This window comes from Erythrolamprus reginae, chromosome 11 (genome assembly GCF_031021105.1).
Source record: "Erythrolamprus reginae isolate rEryReg1 chromosome 11, rEryReg1.hap1, whole genome shotgun sequence".
NCBI classification, from domain to species: Eukaryota; Metazoa; Chordata; class Lepidosauria; order Squamata; family Dipsadidae; genus Erythrolamprus; species Erythrolamprus reginae.
The window spans coordinates 17639638-17658427 of NC_091960.1; the positions used below are offsets into that span (position 1 = coordinate 17639638).

Genomic DNA, 18790 nt, shown 5'->3' on the forward strand with positions numbered 1-18790 from the left:
AGTTCCACAGCCACCTTTGCTGAGGAATTCTGGGAGTTGAAGTCCACAAGCCTTAAGTTACTAAGTTTGGAGACCCCCCCTAATAGAGTCTAGGTCTGGGGTCTCCAACCTTGGCAACTTAAGACTTGTGGGCTTCAACTCCTAGAGTTCCTCAGCCAGCTTTGCTGAGGAATTCTGGGAGTTGAAGTCCACAAGCCTTACCTTACTAAGTTTGGAAACCCCCTGATTGCAGCCTAGGCACAGGGGCCTCCAACCTTGGCAGCTTTAAGACTTGTGAACTTCAACTCCCAGAGTTCCTCAGCCAGCAAAGCCAGACCCCCGGGCTAAGGGAGAAGAGGGGAGGGGTTACTGCCCTGCAACAATCAGAATAAGACGGGAGCGGGGCTACGGCCTCTTCTCCAATAGCATTTCCTCCCACATCCCCGCTATACAGCTTGGCTGGCTTGCTTTCTTTTCCATTCATTAGGAAATTACAGGGTGGGGTTAATTTTTTTCAGAACGACGCGTGCGCAGGAGCGTGCTTTCCGAAGGATTCGTGCTATTGAGGATTAGTCGGAGTGCCGAAGCCGTCTGTGTATACGCAAAAAAGAGAGAAGGTGGGTTCGGGGTGAACGAGCGCCTCAACCGGACGGGGGACACTGCGCGGACGGGGAGGGAACGAGCGTACTGTATTGTAATCTGCAGGCAATATATTGTTCTTACAGGGCGGAGAAAAGTGTGTGTGTGTGTGTGTGTGTGTGTGTGTGTGTGTGTGTGTGTGTCTTCCCCAGGAAGAGGACTTTGCTTTGGAGCGGCCGTTAAGAAAGTTTTTAGGCTCGGATTACCTCAGCTTGATTTAACACGGCTGCTGTTGGCCTAGGCGTAGAGCTCTCGTCTTACAATCGGGAGGTTGTGAGTTTGATCCTAGGCAAATGTAGGCTCTCTTGCTTAGGCAAGAGTTTGGACTAGATGACCTCTAGGATCCCTTCCAGCTCTGTTCCTGTTCATCTGACTTCTCGTGCTTGGAGATCCTTGTTGGAATTGATCTTCGGTTTGAGACACTGTATGAAGAAGCTTTGCTGTCGGAGGGGATAATTCATCTGGTCTGTCCACTCCAGCCCTCTTCTCCAAGTACCTACTAAGTGCACCAGAGTGCCTATTGGCTTTCCTATATCTCCTATATCTTCTCTCCTATATCTTTTTCTGCTATTCTCTCATATTTATATTTCACTCCTTTATTTTCTCCTCTATTCCCCCTTTAATACATTCTACCTGATTATATCCTCTATAACCCTCATTGTGTATTATTGTGTACAGTATTGGACAAAACAAACAAACAAACAAACAAACAAACAAATAAATAAATTTTTTAAAAAAATAGTAGGAAGCCAAATCGAATTAGGCTGATTGCAACTATGTATGTTTTTTATGTTGTTACTATCATTTCTGACTTTTATTATTAAATTTTAACTGTTTTCCTTGTTGTTGTATTTATTCCTATTGTTAGCCGCTCAGAGTCCATTTGGTGTGAGCGGCATATAAATACAATCAATTAATCAATAACTAAATGAATAAGTTGCAAGGAGACGCTGCAGTTTTGAGGATTTGGAAAAAAACACCTGGGACAGTAAGTGCCTGCTAATATATCTAGTTGTAAATTGGAATAGAATAGAATAGAATTAGAAATATAGAATAGCACTAGGAATAGAATAGAAATATAACAGAATAGGAAATATAGAATAAAAATAGAAATATAGAATAGCACTAGGAATAGAATAGAATAAGAAATATAGAATAGAATTAGAAATATAGAATAGCACTAGGAATAGAGAGTAGAATACAATAGAATAGGAAATGTAGAATAGAATTAGAAATATAAAATAGAATAGAATTAGAAATATAGAATAGAATATAGAATAGCAATATAGAATTAGAAATATAGAATAGCAATAGGAATAGAATAGAATTCAATTCTTTATTGGCCAAGTGTGATTGGACACACAAGGAATGTGTCTTCGGTGCCTATGCTCTCAGTGTACAGAAGGAGAATAATGATGATTTTGTATTAGTCTTTGTATTCTCTGTATTATTCTCTGTATTATTCTTAAGATTAATTTTAAAGTAGACGTGTGGAAATTTAGGGAGAATGCTCTAGTCTAGAGTACTCTAGACTTTATCCGTTCTCAATAGTTGAGAGAGCCGCAAACTTCATTCATCCCAATGAAGTGACATTAAAATAATAATAATTTCCCTCAACTTCTCTGTCGCTCACTTTGTTGCAGTCCAATTCTGTGGAATTAAAGCAGGAAACTCTCTCCATTATGTTGTCTTGGCTCTTCACGCAGCTTCCGTGTTGGCTCGGGGTGATGGGAAGAAGCAGTCCAACGAGAATATTCTGCTGGGAAAAGCTGTTTCACTTTTAGTTTTTAATCTGTTGTAATTATAATGGTTCGGGTGATGGGAATAAGCAGTCCAACTGGAAAATATTCTGCTGGCAAAAGCTGTTTCACATTGAGTTTTTATCTATTATATTTGCCACAGTTCACACATGGAGGTGGCGTTCTTGTTCTTGGTGGGTCTGTTAACAACAGTTGGCTGCATCTTTTGTGAACTAATAATAGATCAAATACTTCAAACCAGTTTTGGAATTTTCAGATTTGTTGATCTTCAAACTTGGCAGCTTTTAAGAGTTGTGGACTTCAACTTCTAGAATTCTGGGAGTTGAAGTCCACAACTCTTAAAATTGCCAAGTTTGCAAACTCCTGTATTAATATGTTGGTGGTAGTCAGTGACAGCAGTTCCTACAAGCTATGATTTATTTATTTCTGTATCCATGGACATTCTGTAGTTTGAATCAAAGGGCATGTGTGTCTAGTTTCTCTTTAAAATTCAAGAAATATGTTAAAGTTGCTTAAGCATTTGTGTTTTGTAGTGTGTGAAACAGGACTAAAATACATGGACAATGTGTAAGAGACAATATCTCTCTATACATCAAACTCCACAGGTGTGTGTGTATATGTGTGTAACCAGAAAAGGCAGGGAGAAACCTCCATGGGGCCTCTCTAGGAATCTCCTGGGAGGAGACAGGGCCGGAAAAGGTGGGCAGAAGCCTCTGTGGGGCCTCTCTAGGAATCTCCTGGGAGGAAAGAGGGCCTCCACCCTCCATGTGGTTTCCCCAATCGCGTGCATTATTTGCTTTTTCATTGATTCCTGTGGGAAAAATTGCTTCATTTTACAAACTTCTCTACTTAAGAACCTGGTCATGGAACGAATTAAGTTCGTAAGTAGAGGTACCAATGTATATGTATTTATATTATATGTATTTTTGCTGATAAGTGAAACGAACAGGATTTGAACCTTACCGGGATTTGAACCTGTAGCTTGTTGAATGCAAGGCAGGATATTATCTGTTGTGCTACAGGCCTGCCTCCTAATCAGGCTTTATCAGGAAAGAGCCATATGATTGATTTTCTGTTGAAATGACCCTGGTATTGCCAGAGTGGAAAAGTGTTTGAACATTACTGTGGTACCTCTACTTACGAATATAATCATTAATCATTTCAGATATGAAATGGAAAACATAGCATAGGGTTTTTTTATTTCTAAAATGAAAATATGGTGATATGTATATAATCACATTAAATGAAATTCAAAAATAGGACAATAAGTTTTGCATTATCGGAAGAGATAAACCTGTAATTGGATTTGTGCCACTTAATATTTCTTGATTTAAAACTGTTTTATCCCATTAACAAAAGTTGTTTCTCTTTTCCTTTCAGCACTTTCTGGAGAAAAGTGTTAAACATGGATAATGGTGGTAAGTGCATGTTATATATCTGTGCTCCATAATAAAAGGTAGAATTCACTTTGAGAAATGTGTCATGCCGTATAAGTACCTTTTTATCTCCGTGGGTAAAATGTGTTTATAGATAGATAGATCAATAGATTGATCGATCGATTGACAGACATAACAATTTTAACATTAAATTTAATTTGTGAACTATCCATGACGGGTAAAAAATAAGATAACTGCTTTTCTCCCCTCCCCTCCCCCTCTTCAATAACTGGCACTAATTAAGCATTTTTGGATCAGATTATCGAGAGAAAATTATTTATAGCTGCACATAGGTTCTTTTCCCAAAGTTCTCATAGTTATTTATTATCCAGCCTCAAACTCTGTATATATGCTATTGTTTCTCCTCCGGCATGGGAAAAAAAATTGAATATAGGAGAAATAGGGTGCCAATACTTCCTGTTTTGTTTTGTGAAAGCTGCCTTTTTTCCTATCCCTGCCTAAAGTATGCAATAAAGTACAACATACATCAGTTGAGCATGTTTGAAATACTAATTGTCTATTAAATTTCATCACATAGTAATTGGACGTGGAATGTCTTCAATTGTTTTCTTACTACTTTGTGGTTAGCTCCAGCATTTAAACAACCCCAAATATATTTTGCTGGCAGGAAGCTCACGAAACAAACTAAAAAGAAAACAAAAGGAGAAATGTTTTCCCTTTTGCATCTGAGCACGCAAGAAGAGGCAGGAAAGGAGAAAGGGAAGCAAAAAGACAAAAAGCAGGAAAGGTGGAAGAGAAAAAGGAATAAGAAAGAAAGGAAAATGAAGAGGGAAGGAAAAAGAAGAAAAGGGGGAAAGGAAAGGAAAGGAAAGGAAGGGTCTGAGCAATTGACCACCTCAGGTGCCCCTGACACAAGTGACATAGAGCTAGCCAGAATTAACGTTGCTGCCAAATAGACACAAAGTACACCTTAATGCTGTGGAATATTATTATCCTGAAGATAAATTTCTCAACTTGTACGTACTAGTAAATCCATGTTTTCTGCAGTATTCCTTATAGAGGCTAAGGCCAATTCTGTCTTAAAAAGATACCCACGGGCCAATGGACTCTTGGAAGAACTTAAAAAGGGAAACATCGAGCGTGAATGTTATGAAGAACGTTGTGATAAAGAAGAGGCAAGAGAAGCATTTGAAAACGATGAAAAGACAGTAAGTTACCTACTAAAAAATATAAAACATTCTTCACATATTTATCTAATATTTTTCCCGTATAATACATGATACTGCATTAGGCTAGAAAATAACTACTAAATATGAAATTTAGATTTTGGACCTACAGTGGATCAGTGATGGCGAACCTTTATTCCTCAGGTGCCAAAATACTGCACATGTGCGCTATCATATGTACCTGCATGTCCACATCCATATTCAATGCCCACCATGTGCCCCCAGTCGCACATTTCCTGACTTCCAGTGGGCCCAATAGGCCCCTTTTTTGCCATCCGCAGGGTTTCTTGGAGCTTGGGAAGGGCAAAAATGCCCTCCCCTGCCCCCCTGGAGGCCAAAAATGCCCTCTCAGAGCCTCTGTGCAAGCCAAAAAATCAGGTGGCAGGTGCCCACATGTGCACTGGAACTGAGCTAGGGCAACGGCTCGCGTGCCGGCAGATATGGCTCCCCGTGCCACCTGTGGCATGCATGGTATATGTTTGCTATCATGGACCTAGAAGATCCTTACTCTTGAGTCAGCTCCTTTTTGATGAATCATTCCAGAATGATCTTTCAGCAGGCTTATAGGATTCCATCATGTGGCTATTTCTATTCAGTTATTTTTATTATAACATGGGCTGGTTAAACTTCTAGGGGTCCCAAATTTTAATTACTCCTTTTAGAGATTAATTTGTAAAAAAAAGAACTCATTTTTTTCTTCGTTCTGTCTTGTTTTCTTTGTTTCAAATGCTTCTATTCCACTTGGCATTCAAACATACTGCAATAAACTAAATACAAAAACCAACACTAATGGCAAACAATCACAATTATAGTACCAGTAGGTAAAAATTAATTATAATATTAATCAAAATTTATAATAACCGGTAATTAACTTTTTTTAGGCAGAATTTTGGAAAGGCTACACCAGTGGACTCCCTGGAGGAAGCAACACAGGACACAACTGGTACCCATTTTACCTAACATTTCCTCTAGTCATTGGCCTTTTGGTGGTGGTGCTTATTATATTTGTCACATGGAGATGCTTGTTCCAAAAAAGCTCACGTGGACAGTCCATGTACACACAGAGCAGAAACAGGGAAGATACCGACGGCAGAGTGATTGCTGAGGGGAGAAGTCCTATCCCTCAGTCATTCAGCGTTCTCCATTCTCCTCAAGAAGCAATGTTTGAAGGCAGTGGACTCTCCCCAGGGTACCTGAGCTACACAGAGAGACCGGTGGGTTTCTTACCAATCCGGTTGTCGAACTGTGAACCGCCACCATCCTATGAGGAAGTTGCTGGTGAAAGTAGCGGGCACAGAAACGAATCTGAAAACCATTTGGATCCGCCCCCTCAGTACGAGGACATTGTGAATAGCACTTCAGTACCTCACGTTAACATCAAATGAAAGAGAACAATTTACATGCGGCCTTTGTGGAAGCAAATGGAACCCTAATACATTTTTAGCACTTTATCGCAGCTTGATATATATTATGCCAATTCTTATTCTCTAAATTCGGTTTATTCTGTGAGAATCCCTACACTTGGGGAAACAGAATTGTCTTCAGCATAACTATATATTAACACTGGGTATGGTATTGTTGTTGTGGCATACCTTTTTCTACTAATGAAAGTGGTGCTAATAAATGGCTTGATTGTCAAAATGGATTGTCTATGCCGATGGCAAAACAGGGCTGAATTTATCTAGGTTCAGACTAAACTAGGAAGTGAAGAAAAGATCTTGAGGGCAAAGATTTTCTGTGGTGCTGACAGTGAGAACAATTGATCAGTGGAACAGCTTGCCTCCAGAAGTTGTGGCTGCTCCAACACTGGAAGTTTTTAAGAAGATGTTAGATAATCGTTTGTCTGAAGTGGTGTATTCCAAGTATGGCCTTACTATACTTGTGGTTGGTCAGCCAATTTCGAATCCATCTGGTGGTTTTGCTGTGTAACCCACATTTTTCTACTTTATCCAGTTTGTGAAAGAATGCAATAAGATTAGTCTGGCATTATTTGTTTTTGACAAACCTATGTTGGCTTTTGGTTATTACTTTGTTTGCTTCTAGGTGTTCATTGATTTATTACTTGATTATCTTTTCCAGAATCTTCCCTGATATTGAGGTCAGGCTGATAGGTCTGTATCTATTTTGGATCTATTTTTTCCTCTTTTTTGAAGATAAGAATTACATCAGCTCTTTTCCAGTCTTCTGGTAGTTTCCTAGTGCTCCAGTATCTTTGAAAGATATAGTTGGTGGTTCTGAGATCTCATCTGCCAGTTCCTTCAGAACCGTGGGGTGTAATCTATCCGGTCCTGGTGATTTGAACTCGTCTAGGGGAGACAGGTGCTCCTTTACCATTTTCTTCCTTATTTTAACCTGTTTTCCTAATATGTTTTTTGTGGTGCTGTTTTTGATAGGTTGAACTGTTTTTCCTCTTTGTGTAAAGAACAGATGCAAAAAATGAGTTAAGTAGCCCTGCTTTCTCCCTGTTTCTTGTCACCTTCTTGCCACTTTCTCCCACCAATGGACCAATTGTTTCCTTCACCACAGTATTACTTTTGTGCCTTAAAATGAGGGTGACTTGTTGGTCTGAGCATAACCAGAATGTACTTTTTTTTAAATGCTGAACTTCGCTTCGCTTAAGATTCTCTGCTTTCTGTGTTTATGCATCTTTTTTGCTTTGGACACTAAGATATTTTTAATTCCATTGTTTTGGCTATTATAAATCAATTTGTTTTAAAATAGTGAAGCCACCTTCTTTTTCGTTAAAAACAAGTTTGATTTACAATTCAATTATGTGAAAAACCTGAGCTAAAAAGCATTCTGAAAAGTACTGCATCTTCCTTGTTGTAAGTAACAATAAGTAACAATCTTGGATTGTAAAAAGATAATGAAACAAAGATATGAGAGAAAAGAGTATTTTAACCTGTACTTCTTTTACTCAAGTTCCATAGTTTTCTTTCATTCTTAAGTTGATTATTAACATGGGCAGGATGAAACATTCCACCAGGCTATAACAGTAGCATTCTTTCAAAGAGTTCTAAATGCTTTTAAATTTTCTACAGACCAATAAACTCTAGAATCCATTTGTTTTGTCTACAACTGTTGATTCTCCAGCAACTTGTTTCATCTTCAAAACATAACAATTTTATTGCAGTATTAAATATTTTACATATGGTTTACATTTAAATTATGCCACTTTTGGGGCAACTGCATATGCTAAATAAAGCTATTAAAAACATGAGTGTCTGGTTCTTTTATTGTAGAACTAACATTGTTAAAAGGTTTCTTTTGCAGATCTTCCAAGTACTTTCAGGGACTAGCAGTGCAACTGTTCTGCCTGGCTGTGGGCCACCCAAGAACGAAGTAATTAACCACACACACACTCGCAGGCTTGTAACAAGAAAGCAAAAAGGTTTTCTTTATTTACAGAAGGCTGCAAGCCTCAGCATCTGCCAGAGCAAATGCTAGTTTATGAGTCCAAACGGTCAGAGTTAATCATTCAAGTCAGCTCAGAAGCCTTGCTGGCTTATGCCAGCCAAATAACTCACGTCTTAGGTGTCAGAATGTCCAAAGATACCCAAAGCAAACACGAAACCATGATTCATCAAAGTCTTTCTCCAAAAACTGAACGATAAATTCCCACGACGTCATCTGCAAAACCTCCCATTATTCAAGGTTGCGGCAGCGTCTTTCATTCCTAACACCTGTGATCTAGAATCTGTTTCTGCATCTGCGCAGCTGCTCTTGACATCCCAGCATTCTCCTGACCAGCGTTCCCTGTAAGCTGCGCGCGTGAGGACGCGCGCACCCCAAAATACCCCCCACACACACACCCTTTTCCACGGGCGCACAGTCCCCATTTCCCTGCCAGCCCGCGGGGGGGGGGGGGGGGAGGCGCCGGCAGTAGAAGGCGCTGACCCCCGCCCGATCCGCCCCCTCTCCTACTCTTCCGCCGAAAGAAAAGCGCGGAGGCTGCTTGCTTGAGCCTCCCATAGCTCCACCCGGCTTCACCCTGCCTGTCATCCTCCGTTGTGTTTTCGGGGGGGAGCGGCAGGAAAGCCAGCTTTCCGGGAAAGCAGTGCGCCTTTTAAACACGCTGCTTTCCTGCACCTCTTTCCTGGGGGGGGGGAGTGGCCTCCTCCCTCCCCCCTGCCCAGGAAAGAGTTGCAAGAAAGCAGCACATTTGAAAAGCCCTGGCCGGCACAGGGCTTTCCTGCCGCTCCCCCCCGAAAACACAACGGAGGTCCAAGATGACAGGCAAAGCAGGGTGGAGCAACGGGAAGCTCAAGCTGGTGGTGGCAGACCTCTGTTGTGTTTTTGGCTGGGGGGGGGGGCAGGAGGACCTTCCTGGCTTTCCCGGGCAGCTGGCTTGAGCCTTGTGCCGGTCAGCAAAGCCAGCTGCTCGCCGGAGACATGGAGAGAAAGAAGGGAAAGAGGGAGGGAAAGAGGAGAGGAAAGAAGGAGGGAGGGAAGGAAGGAAGGGAGAGAAAAGTGAACGAGAGGGAGAGAGAAAGGGAGGAAGAGAGGAAGGAAGGAAGGAAGAGATAAATATAAAGGGAGAGGGAGAAAGAGGGAGAGGGAGGGGAAGAGGGGAAGGAAGGAAAAGAGACAGAAAAAAGTGGAAGGAAGAGAGAAGGAAAGAAAGGAAGGGAGAGAGAGAAAGAGAGAAGATAGGAAGGAAGAGAGAGCAAGAAAGAAAGAGGAGAGGAAGGAAGAGAGAGAGAGTGAGAGAGAGGGGAAGAAAGCAAGAGAGAGAGGAGTGGAAGGAAGAGAGAGAAATGATAGAAAAAAGGGGGGGAAGAAATGAGAAAATGATTGAGGCAGAGAATGACAGGAAAGAGAGAGAAACAGAGAGAAGTGACTCTTGATTTAAAGCATATGGTAAAAGCACTTAAATAATAACAGAGAAAAAAACCCCCAGCCCTCATCTGTTTTTATTAATAGTTATGTTTTTGGATTTGCTGGTTGTTTTAGTTTTAATAGTAATAGAGTTTTGTTTTGTTTTATTATTAATTTCTTTTAATAAAAAAGGGATTTATTATATTTCTTTCTTTATGTATTTATTTATTTATGTATTTATTTATATATTTGTTTGTTTGTTTGTTTGTTTGTACTTCTATGCCGCCCAGTCCCAAGGGGACTGCCGCTCAGACACTATACTTTTCCGCCCACCCCGAAAAAAAATTAGAGGGAACATTGCTCCTGACCCAGGCATTAAGAATAGGGTCGTCCTTTGTGTCCTCCCTGTCTGACTCGGATGAAACTCTAGCTGTGGATCTGACCGGCTCTATTTCCCCCTGTGCCTCTCTAGCCCCTCCCTCATCGCTTTCTCCTTCTCCAGCCAGAAGGGTCTTCTGTGATCGGACAGCCCTGGCTCCTCTGAGTCAAAATCAGCAGCTAGAGGAGCTTGCCTGGAGCAACCATAGATGAACTGGCTCTTTTATCCACTTCCTGTACAAGATGAGTGCAAATAGATTACTATGTTAAAATATTTATAAATAAAATGGGATTTAATTATATATTTGACATGAACTGACCTTTTCTAAACATTCATGTAGATACCATGCTATGTGCTGTATATAACTGATCTATCTTGTGAAAACTTACATGTTTCTTTTATAAACTTGAGACTATTTTAGTCTTTCATAACCAGCGCCATTGTGGCCTTGTGGTGAAAACACTTGCCTCCTACTTGGAAGGTTCAGAGTTCAATTGTAGGTAGTGACAGATGTTTTAGGGGCAAAGAAAAATATTTCCCAATCTCTCCCATTTTCCCAAATCTATATCGTTCCTGAAATTTTTGGCCCAAGTGATCATATTTTCTTAAACAGTTTCTTCCAATTTGTATCTCAACAGATAATTATAAACCTTGATTATCAATTTATCTTCTATAGCTTGTAAAATTTTATCTAGTTCATATTTTTCTTTTTGAAACCCATATTTTTCCAATTTTTTTAATATCTAGTTTCTATTTGCATGTATGGCCACCAATCAATGTCTGTACCCCGTGTTTTAAGTTCTTGTCTTGATGTCAGTTTTCTTTGATCATCTATTTAATCTTTATATCTCTTGATTTTATCGATATTCAATGTGTGTGGATATATTTCTGCTTCCATGGGTGATAACATGGCAAAGAGAAACAACAGATATTTGATTATTTTGGTTTATAAATGTTGTGATTCAGCCTGAGGCTCCTCAGGGAACGGCTGGAACTCTGCCGGCTCCATGCTCAGAGGGGGAGGACGAGGAACAGGAGGAGGAGGAGGACCAGGCAGACGGGGAAGAGGAATGTCAGGACGAGGAGGAGGGAGAACAGCCTGAGACCCCCGGTGGGGGAGCTCTCCCCAGCAAGTAGCCTGGAGTCATTAGATGAGAACGCACAAGCCATCATAGATATGAGGCATAGAAGGGCAGCACAACGAAGGGGACAATTAGCCAGGTATTTCCATCCCTAATAGGCAACAGCTGGGTTTGGGTGTGGTTCTCCTCAGAAAGGTTGAAAAGGCAGGCCCGCCCTTCCTGTATTGTGGAGAGTTATCTTTTGGGAGTCCTGTGACCTTGCTTCGATCCTTGGCGTCTCTGATTCTGGCTTGTGGCCTCGAAGGCTGAAAACTTGGGGGAGGCGTGGGTTTTATTATCTACAGTGGTGTGTGTGCCAGCAAGAAGCCTGTTGTATTGTCTGGCCGTCGTGACTCTTCTGTGAAGCCTCATAGCATTCCAGTTTGTAAGAACAGTTTTTGTTATCTGTGTTTGTTTTCAAAGATATAAAATGACTTTGCTTTTTACCAGCGTGTCTGGCTACTCTTTTTAGTTGGTGTTGACGTCTGGGGGAACCCAGACAGAACAATAAATATCTTCCATAAATTAACCTTTGTCTATGGCAGTGTTTCTCAATTATTTTCTGTTATGCACCTCCACCCCCCCCCCTCAGGAAGAAGTAAACATTTCCCACCTCCCAACTCTCCGCCAGGACGATTGTTTGCAATATTCAACATGTTTTCGCTGGAAAAACTCAAGTGGCTTATCAGTGTAATTGGGGTATAATGTGTTTAAGGGACGTCTTAATTTATATGGCTTCATGCTGTCCACTGCCAACATTTTTAGACACAGTAAACATACCGGTCTTTCCTCGTCTCCCACCATAGTCGCAGTGAAGCCAAGCCCTACATACGCTTCGTCATATTTCCTCATCTTAGCTTTCGGGAGATTTATGTCTCTTTTTATCTCTGTTTCTCTCCTCCTTTCTTTTCATTCCTGTTAAATATTTTTCCATGGTGTCTCTTGAGGGTTTGTGATATGCACTTCATATCTCCTACTCTGTGCTGTGTGCTATTGTTTGATGCAAAAAATCCCTACTCTCTGTGGGAAAAAAAGAGCAAGTTCCCTGGGGTCATGCGTCCTCCCATCGCTCTGTGCCCCCCCAAGGGGAGCCGCCCCACTATTTGAGAAACACTGGCCTATGGTAACATGGCTTTAGAAAATTGCAACAGGATAGCTCCAAAAAAGAAAGACATGAAAATATGTGTTGTGGTTAGCTCTGGCCCAGCTCCTGCCCCAAGGAATGTGCAGGTGGATGTGAGGGAAACATCCACATGCCTCAAGCCTGTTTTGCTCCCGATGGAATCTGCCGACGAAGCCTCTGACCAAGGAAGCGTGAGTGACAGGGAAGAGGGGAGTTTGGCAGACAGCCCAGGAGGAGATCAATCATCTGTATCATCCCTGGATTCTGAACAAAGAATTAATGACACATCCACGCATGCGTAGAGTGATGCATAGGAGACAACAACTGAAGGATTATTACAAGAGAAAATGAGGCCACCTGTGGTTGGGTGCGGCTGCTGTAATTAGTGCTACAGATAAAAGTGCAGCTTGGTGTTTTAGCCTCATGGCAGTTTATCTGATTCATTGTTTCGTCAAGATCGTGGTTTTTGTGCTGTTCAAGATTGTGTGGGGACTCTCTGGACTTTAGAATTGGACTCAATTTCCCAGTTATTGGGTGAGCAATTGGATTGCATTTAACCTGTGCCTTGTGTGTACCAGAAAATCCCTTTGACATTTAAAAAGAGAGCTGCTTCTGTTTTTCTGTTTATAAAAACTTTTGGCTTTTCCTTTTATTGTGTGTTGTGTGTCTTCCTGGACTAATTACCCTGTAATTACGGGTGGTTGAAACACACCGGCAGAACAAATATGTATGCCACAACAAAATTATACAACGGTGTCCCCTTTAGAACAGTTCTGGTGTTGTTTTGTTATTTAAATCATTGTTAGCAGGTCTGAGTATGTGCTGATTGTTTCAAACATCTGCTGTGTCAGCACAATACAGGCCATTGTAGGGACTGGAACTGCAAAGGGGCATTATTCTGGCCAAGAAACCAATCTGCAGTTCAGTTAGGGTCGTGGTAGCCAAGCTCTGAACTCATGCAAACATCCAGCCTGACCAAACTTTAGAAGTGAACATGAATGGTTGAAAACAGGAATGAGTGATCTGCACGTCACTGCTAAAATAGCTTTTCAATGAAAAGTCTATGGGAAAAGAGTTGCAAATTTTAGTTCATCAGAACCATTACATCACTACACATAAGGGAGTTGTGGACACATTGTTGATGGTTTTCTCAGTTTCCTGTATTTTTTCCCCAACTATCCCAACCGTTATTGCATACAAAATAACTCCAGGAACTATTTTCTTTATATGTGGATTTATTTAGGTGATGACAATAAGATAAATGATGCATGCATGTTAAAAAACAATTGGGAGAATTTTGCTTGACATTTCAGATAACAAATAGAAGCTCGTTTTTTAAAATTAAAAGTCTTCATAGTATTTTTGCAGTTTAGACACTATTCAGGATAAGAGGCAACATTCTTTCTACTAAATTAAATATGTCAGTGGAGCTGATAATAATAATAATAATAATAATAATAATAATAATAATAATAATAATAATAATTTATTAGATTTGTATGCCGCCCCTCTCCGAAGACTGTGTATTATTGTGTACAGTATTATGTTGATGATTAAGTAGAGAGGATTACAGCACAAAGAAATGTGATTGTTAAAATGTTTCTTACAGTGGTATTTTAAAAGCACAACAATTAACATTCCCAATTTAAGGGGGAGAAACCTATATTGTGGTATGTTATCAAATCAATAAGTTTGATTTTGTATTTGCTATTAAATAATTGTTCTAACTGGAATCACAATTAACAAGAGGCCTCAGGAAGTTTAGCATTCAGCTTTCACTGTCATAACTATCATTCCATCATGCCTTTGATCTTAAGAGGGATTACTTCAACTGTCATAAGATAATAACTTTAATTACTGTATTTTCGGAGTATAAGATGCACCTTAGTTTTTGGAGAGGAAAGCAAGGAAAAAAGGCCTCTGCCTCCCAGCAATTTGCCAAATAGCAAACAGCACAGATGATATACACTGTTTGCTGTATATTTCTGTGCATGTGTGCCTGACCAATAGAAAAAGCAAAGAATTGGAGAAATGTACATTATGGCAGTACAGTATATTAATCCCAGAAAGTTTTCTTAAATGTAAGCACACTAACTCCTCCCAATTATTTAAATAGATCAAAGATGACTAAATGAGGGCTTAACTCAGATGCCTTATCTTAATACTAAAACAGGACACTCTTACATTTTATATTATACTTTTACAGATCTTTAAAATTGATGTGGCTTTCAGGAAGTATTCTCTGTTATTTAAAAGGTATACTGCAGTGGCAGGGGTGTGTGGAAGCAAAAAACCAGTATTTTTACTGGAATCGTGCTGGTTGTGTGTGCACGGTGTGTGCACACTGGACGGCAATAGAGCGAGCCTACATGCTCCATTTCCATCAACGGAATGGGGTTCCCCCTGTTCCGCTTTGTAGCCCATTCCTGTGCAGTGAGCCACTTCAGATTAAGCAATTGTTTTAAAAAGCTTCTTCATTTTGTTAAGTTGTCTAGAACAATAATAAAGCAGGCTTTTAAAAATAAGTCTAATAACTTGAACGTTCTATAGACATTTATAGTTATTAACTTACCTCCTTGCAGCAAAAAACAGCCAGTTTCAGCACAGTCTGATTCCTCCAGCAATTTGCCTCTGTGCAGCTTTAGTTTCACTTTCATTTTAGCATGCGTGCTTGCCGGCAAGGTTGATCAATCAACCGATTGTGGCTTCTGCTAATGAGACTCTGCTGCACTTTGCTGCGAGGAGCTAAATTGCTGGCAGACAGAGACCAAAGAGTGGGGGTGAATGGATGGGGCAACATTTGGTTTATAAGACGCCCCCAAGTTTTCACTCTCTTTTGGGCGGTAAAAAGGTGCATCTTATTCTCTGAAAAATATGGTAGGCTGATAAATCCAAGGGCATAAGAAAGACTCTTTTTTATTAAAGAGGCATAAAGGGGTAAATATAGCAAACTTAGCACTTCAGAAAATAACGAGAACAGAGGCAACAATTAGTCAGCTTATTGTCAAGTCTTAGAACAGACTAAACGGGTTTTCATGTGCTTTCATGTGCAAGGAAAAAAAATTATAAACTATAATGCATTTTATCTTGCCATATGCAACATCTAATGGGACTCAAAGTGTGCTTGGAGATACACTGATTTATAGGCACAATGTTCTATAAATCAAAATATCTCCAAGATTTGAATGGTCCTGACCCTGCCTTGAGAATGTGAGAATGAGCTAAAGTTGCCACAACCGTGTTGTTGAGGAATGGAAGGAAGGCGAAGAATCTCAAAGTTGCCAAGCTAGACCAACTCTGCTATAACCCAAACATAGGCCAGGCACATAGGCATAGAGAAAAGCAAGTGATCTTATCAAAAGATCCTTTCACAATATAGGTAAGGAAAAAAATCATTAAGGAGAAAAGGAGAAAAGTCCACCAAAAGATACAAAAAAGGCTTGATACTGAGCTCATAGATAACCAATAATGTGTTGTTGCCATTTTGAATTCACTGGATCTTTGTATATTCCATCAGATCTTGATGTGCTCTAGTGTTTTCTGAAAGTTATTTGCATGTATTCTTATTTTTTCCTGACCAGAACTATATATCTTGTATAGTATAGCCCAATCTATTTGAAAAAGCTAGTTAGAGAGCAAGGCGGAGTGGTGTAAGATTCACATGTCATACCTCATATTTCCCTATGATCAATAAGTGCCCACAGTTGGCCTTCTCCAGGTCCCGTCTGCCAATCAATATTGGTTGGCGGGACCTCGGGGAAGGGCATTCTCTGTGTTGGCTCCGACACTTTGGAACCAACTGCCCTCAAAGATCCGTGTTATCCCCACCCTACCAGTCTTACCAGTCCTCACCCTATGCGTATGTGTGTGTGAGATTTTGGTGATTTTTTGCTTCTGTGCATGCATGGAAACAGAAATATCATGTCCCCCCATGAGGTTTTGCTCCCTGTGCATACGCAGAGGCAAAAGCTTGCTGGGACGCACATGCGTGCATGCAGGAGAAGCAAAGCTATGCACGCAGCTCAACTTTTGCTACCGGTTTGGCGTCCTTTACCGTTCTGGTAGCAACCCAGGATGGTGCAGCAGGTAGAGTGCTGTACTGCAGACCACTAAAGCTGACTGTAGATCTGCAGCCAGGTCAGTGGTTCAAATCTCACCACCGGCTCAAGGTTGACTCAGCCTTCCATCCTTCCGAGGTTGGTAAAATGAGGACCTGGATTGTGGGGGCAATATGCTGGCTCTGCTAATAAGTGGTATTGCTAACATGTTGTAAGCCGCCCTGAGTCTAAGGAGAAGGGCGGCATAAAAATCAAATAAATCAAATAAATAAACCTACTATTGGAGCAGCTCCACGTACTTCCAGGTCAGCAGCTGCTGTTTCTCTCCACCGCTCTCTTGTTGGGAGAGCAAGAGCGTCTTTCGCAGCACAGTGCTTTGTGTCCTGTAAGTAAATCCACAAAGCCAAGCAGAGGGAAACATTCTGGTCTTACAGAATGCTGGCTGAGAAACTGGAGCGCTGGCCATTGGGATGCTCGTAGGGGCCGGAAAGCTGCCTGGCTTCTCGAGATGCCTCTCCGCATCGCATCGTAATGGGCTCCAGGAGGAGGGGGAGGAGGGGGACGCTGTCTTCCCCCATTGTGAAGTGCACTAAGTTTAAGTGCTGCACACGAGGCACTGTAAGAACCAGCGCCCATGGAGGCGGAGAGAGGAATATGGGGAAATGCACAAGTTTCTCTTCGCCAGAGACACTAGCTGGGCTGACTGTTAAGGCCACTGCTCTTGCCACCTGCATGGCTGCTCAATGCTCTTGAAGTGCCTGTTGTAACCTTTAAACTTAGCGTGCTTCACAGTGGGGGAGACAGCATCCCCTCCTCCTCCTGCCAGCTCATTACGATGCAGAGAGAGAGAAGAGAGAGATGAGAAAGAGAGGGAGAGAGATGAGAGAGAAAGAGAGATGAGAGTGAGAGATGGAGAAAGAAAGAGATGGGAGAGAAATGAGAAAGATAGGGAGAAAGAAAAAGAAAAAGTGATGAGAGAAAAGAAATGAGGGAGAAAGAAAGATAAGAGAGAAAGAGATGAGAGAGCTATGGAGAAAGATGGGAGAGAAATGAGAGATAGAAAAAGTGAGGAGAGGGGGAAAGAAAGAGATGAGAGAGAGAGAGAGAGGTATGGAGAAACAGATGGGAGAGAAATAAGAGAGATAGGGGGAGAAAGAAAAAGTGATGAGAGATAAGAGAGGTAAGGAGAAATAAAGAGAGAAATGAGAAAGGGAGAAAGAAAAAGAGAGGAGAGAGAGAGAGATGAGAGGAGAGAGGGAGGGAGAAAGATGAGAGTAAGTGGAAGAAAGAAAAAGATGAGAAAGAAATGAGAGAAAGAGGGAGAAATAGAGAGAGGGGGAGAAAGAGACAGATGAAAGACAGGGAGAAAAAAAGACATGATAGAGATGAGTGAAGGAGATGAGAGAGAGAAAGAGAAGAAAAATGAGAGAACTAGAAAGGAGAAAGATGAGAGAGAAAGAAAGACGAGAAAGTGGTGAGAGAGAAAGAGAGAGGGAGAAAGAGCTGAGAGAAAGATGAGAGAGAGAGAGAGAGAGAGAGAGAGAGAGAGAGAGAGGTGCCTTTTTCAGGTGATAAAATGACATGCTGGAGGATTTGTGTTTTCAGACTTGCATGATTCTGTTAATGCAGCCTCATAATATAATTGAATTAACTAATCCTGTTTTATTTTCTGTACTTTCTACTTGGAAGGCTGGCAAATATGGCAGCACCCGTTCTTCTGGGGTTCTGAAAACCACAAAGACATGGTTCCAGTCTCTGGCCAGAGAGTTGATGTGGTTGTGGAGGCGTTGATTTGTCCCCGTTAATGATTGTTTTAATTGGGTTGCCCACAGTGATTTATATTTTAACCACATTTATTGTTTAGTATTTGTAAACCAATGAGTCTCTATGGGAGTGGGCAGCTATATTTAAATATATGCCACACAGTGGTGGGTTTCAAATTTTTTTTACCACTATTTCTGTGGATGTGGCTTGGGTGTGGCGTGGCTTGGTGGGCGTGGCAGGGGAAAGTTCCTGGAAAATCCCCATTTCCTCCCATCAACTGGGACTTGGGAGGCAGAGAATAGATGGGATCGAAGCCAGTCAGAGGCGGTATTTACCGGTTCTCTGAACTACTCAACATTTCTGCTACCAGTTCTTTGAAACAACTCAAATTTTCCATTATCAGTTCTCCACCAACAATGAAAGATGGGGATGTGACATTTAACAAAATTGTGAACTTTTAGTCTAAAACAAGGGTATCAACCCTGATTTTATTGTGTTTGACGTTGGAGGCTAGGTGGGCGTGGCC

The 18790-nt window shown here is 41.1% G+C and overlaps 1 protein-coding gene across 5 annotated transcripts; it reads left to right on the forward strand.

Moving 5' to 3' along the window:
• The first annotated feature begins 327 nt into the window (after positions 1-327).
• PRRG1 (proline rich and Gla domain 1) lies at positions 328-8218 on the forward strand. Of its 5 annotated transcripts, none has more exons than XM_070764719.1 (4): positions 328-596; positions 3759-3796; positions 4823-4983; positions 5883-8218. In XM_070764719.1, the coding sequence occupies exons 2-4, from the start codon at positions 3784-3786 to the stop codon at positions 6384-6386; spliced, it is 678 nt and encodes a 225-aa protein (XP_070620820.1). In that variant the 5' UTR covers positions 328-596; positions 3759-3783; the 3' UTR covers positions 6387-8218. The 5 variants fall into 5 exon arrangements, with proteins under 5 accessions (XP_070620820.1, XP_070620821.1, XP_070620822.1 ...); XM_070764720.1 differs by having other exon boundaries at positions 417-592; positions 3757-3796; XM_070764721.1 differs by lacking the exon at positions 328-596 and adding an exon at positions 1487-1606.
• The last annotated feature ends 10572 nt before the right edge of the window (positions 8219-18790 follow it).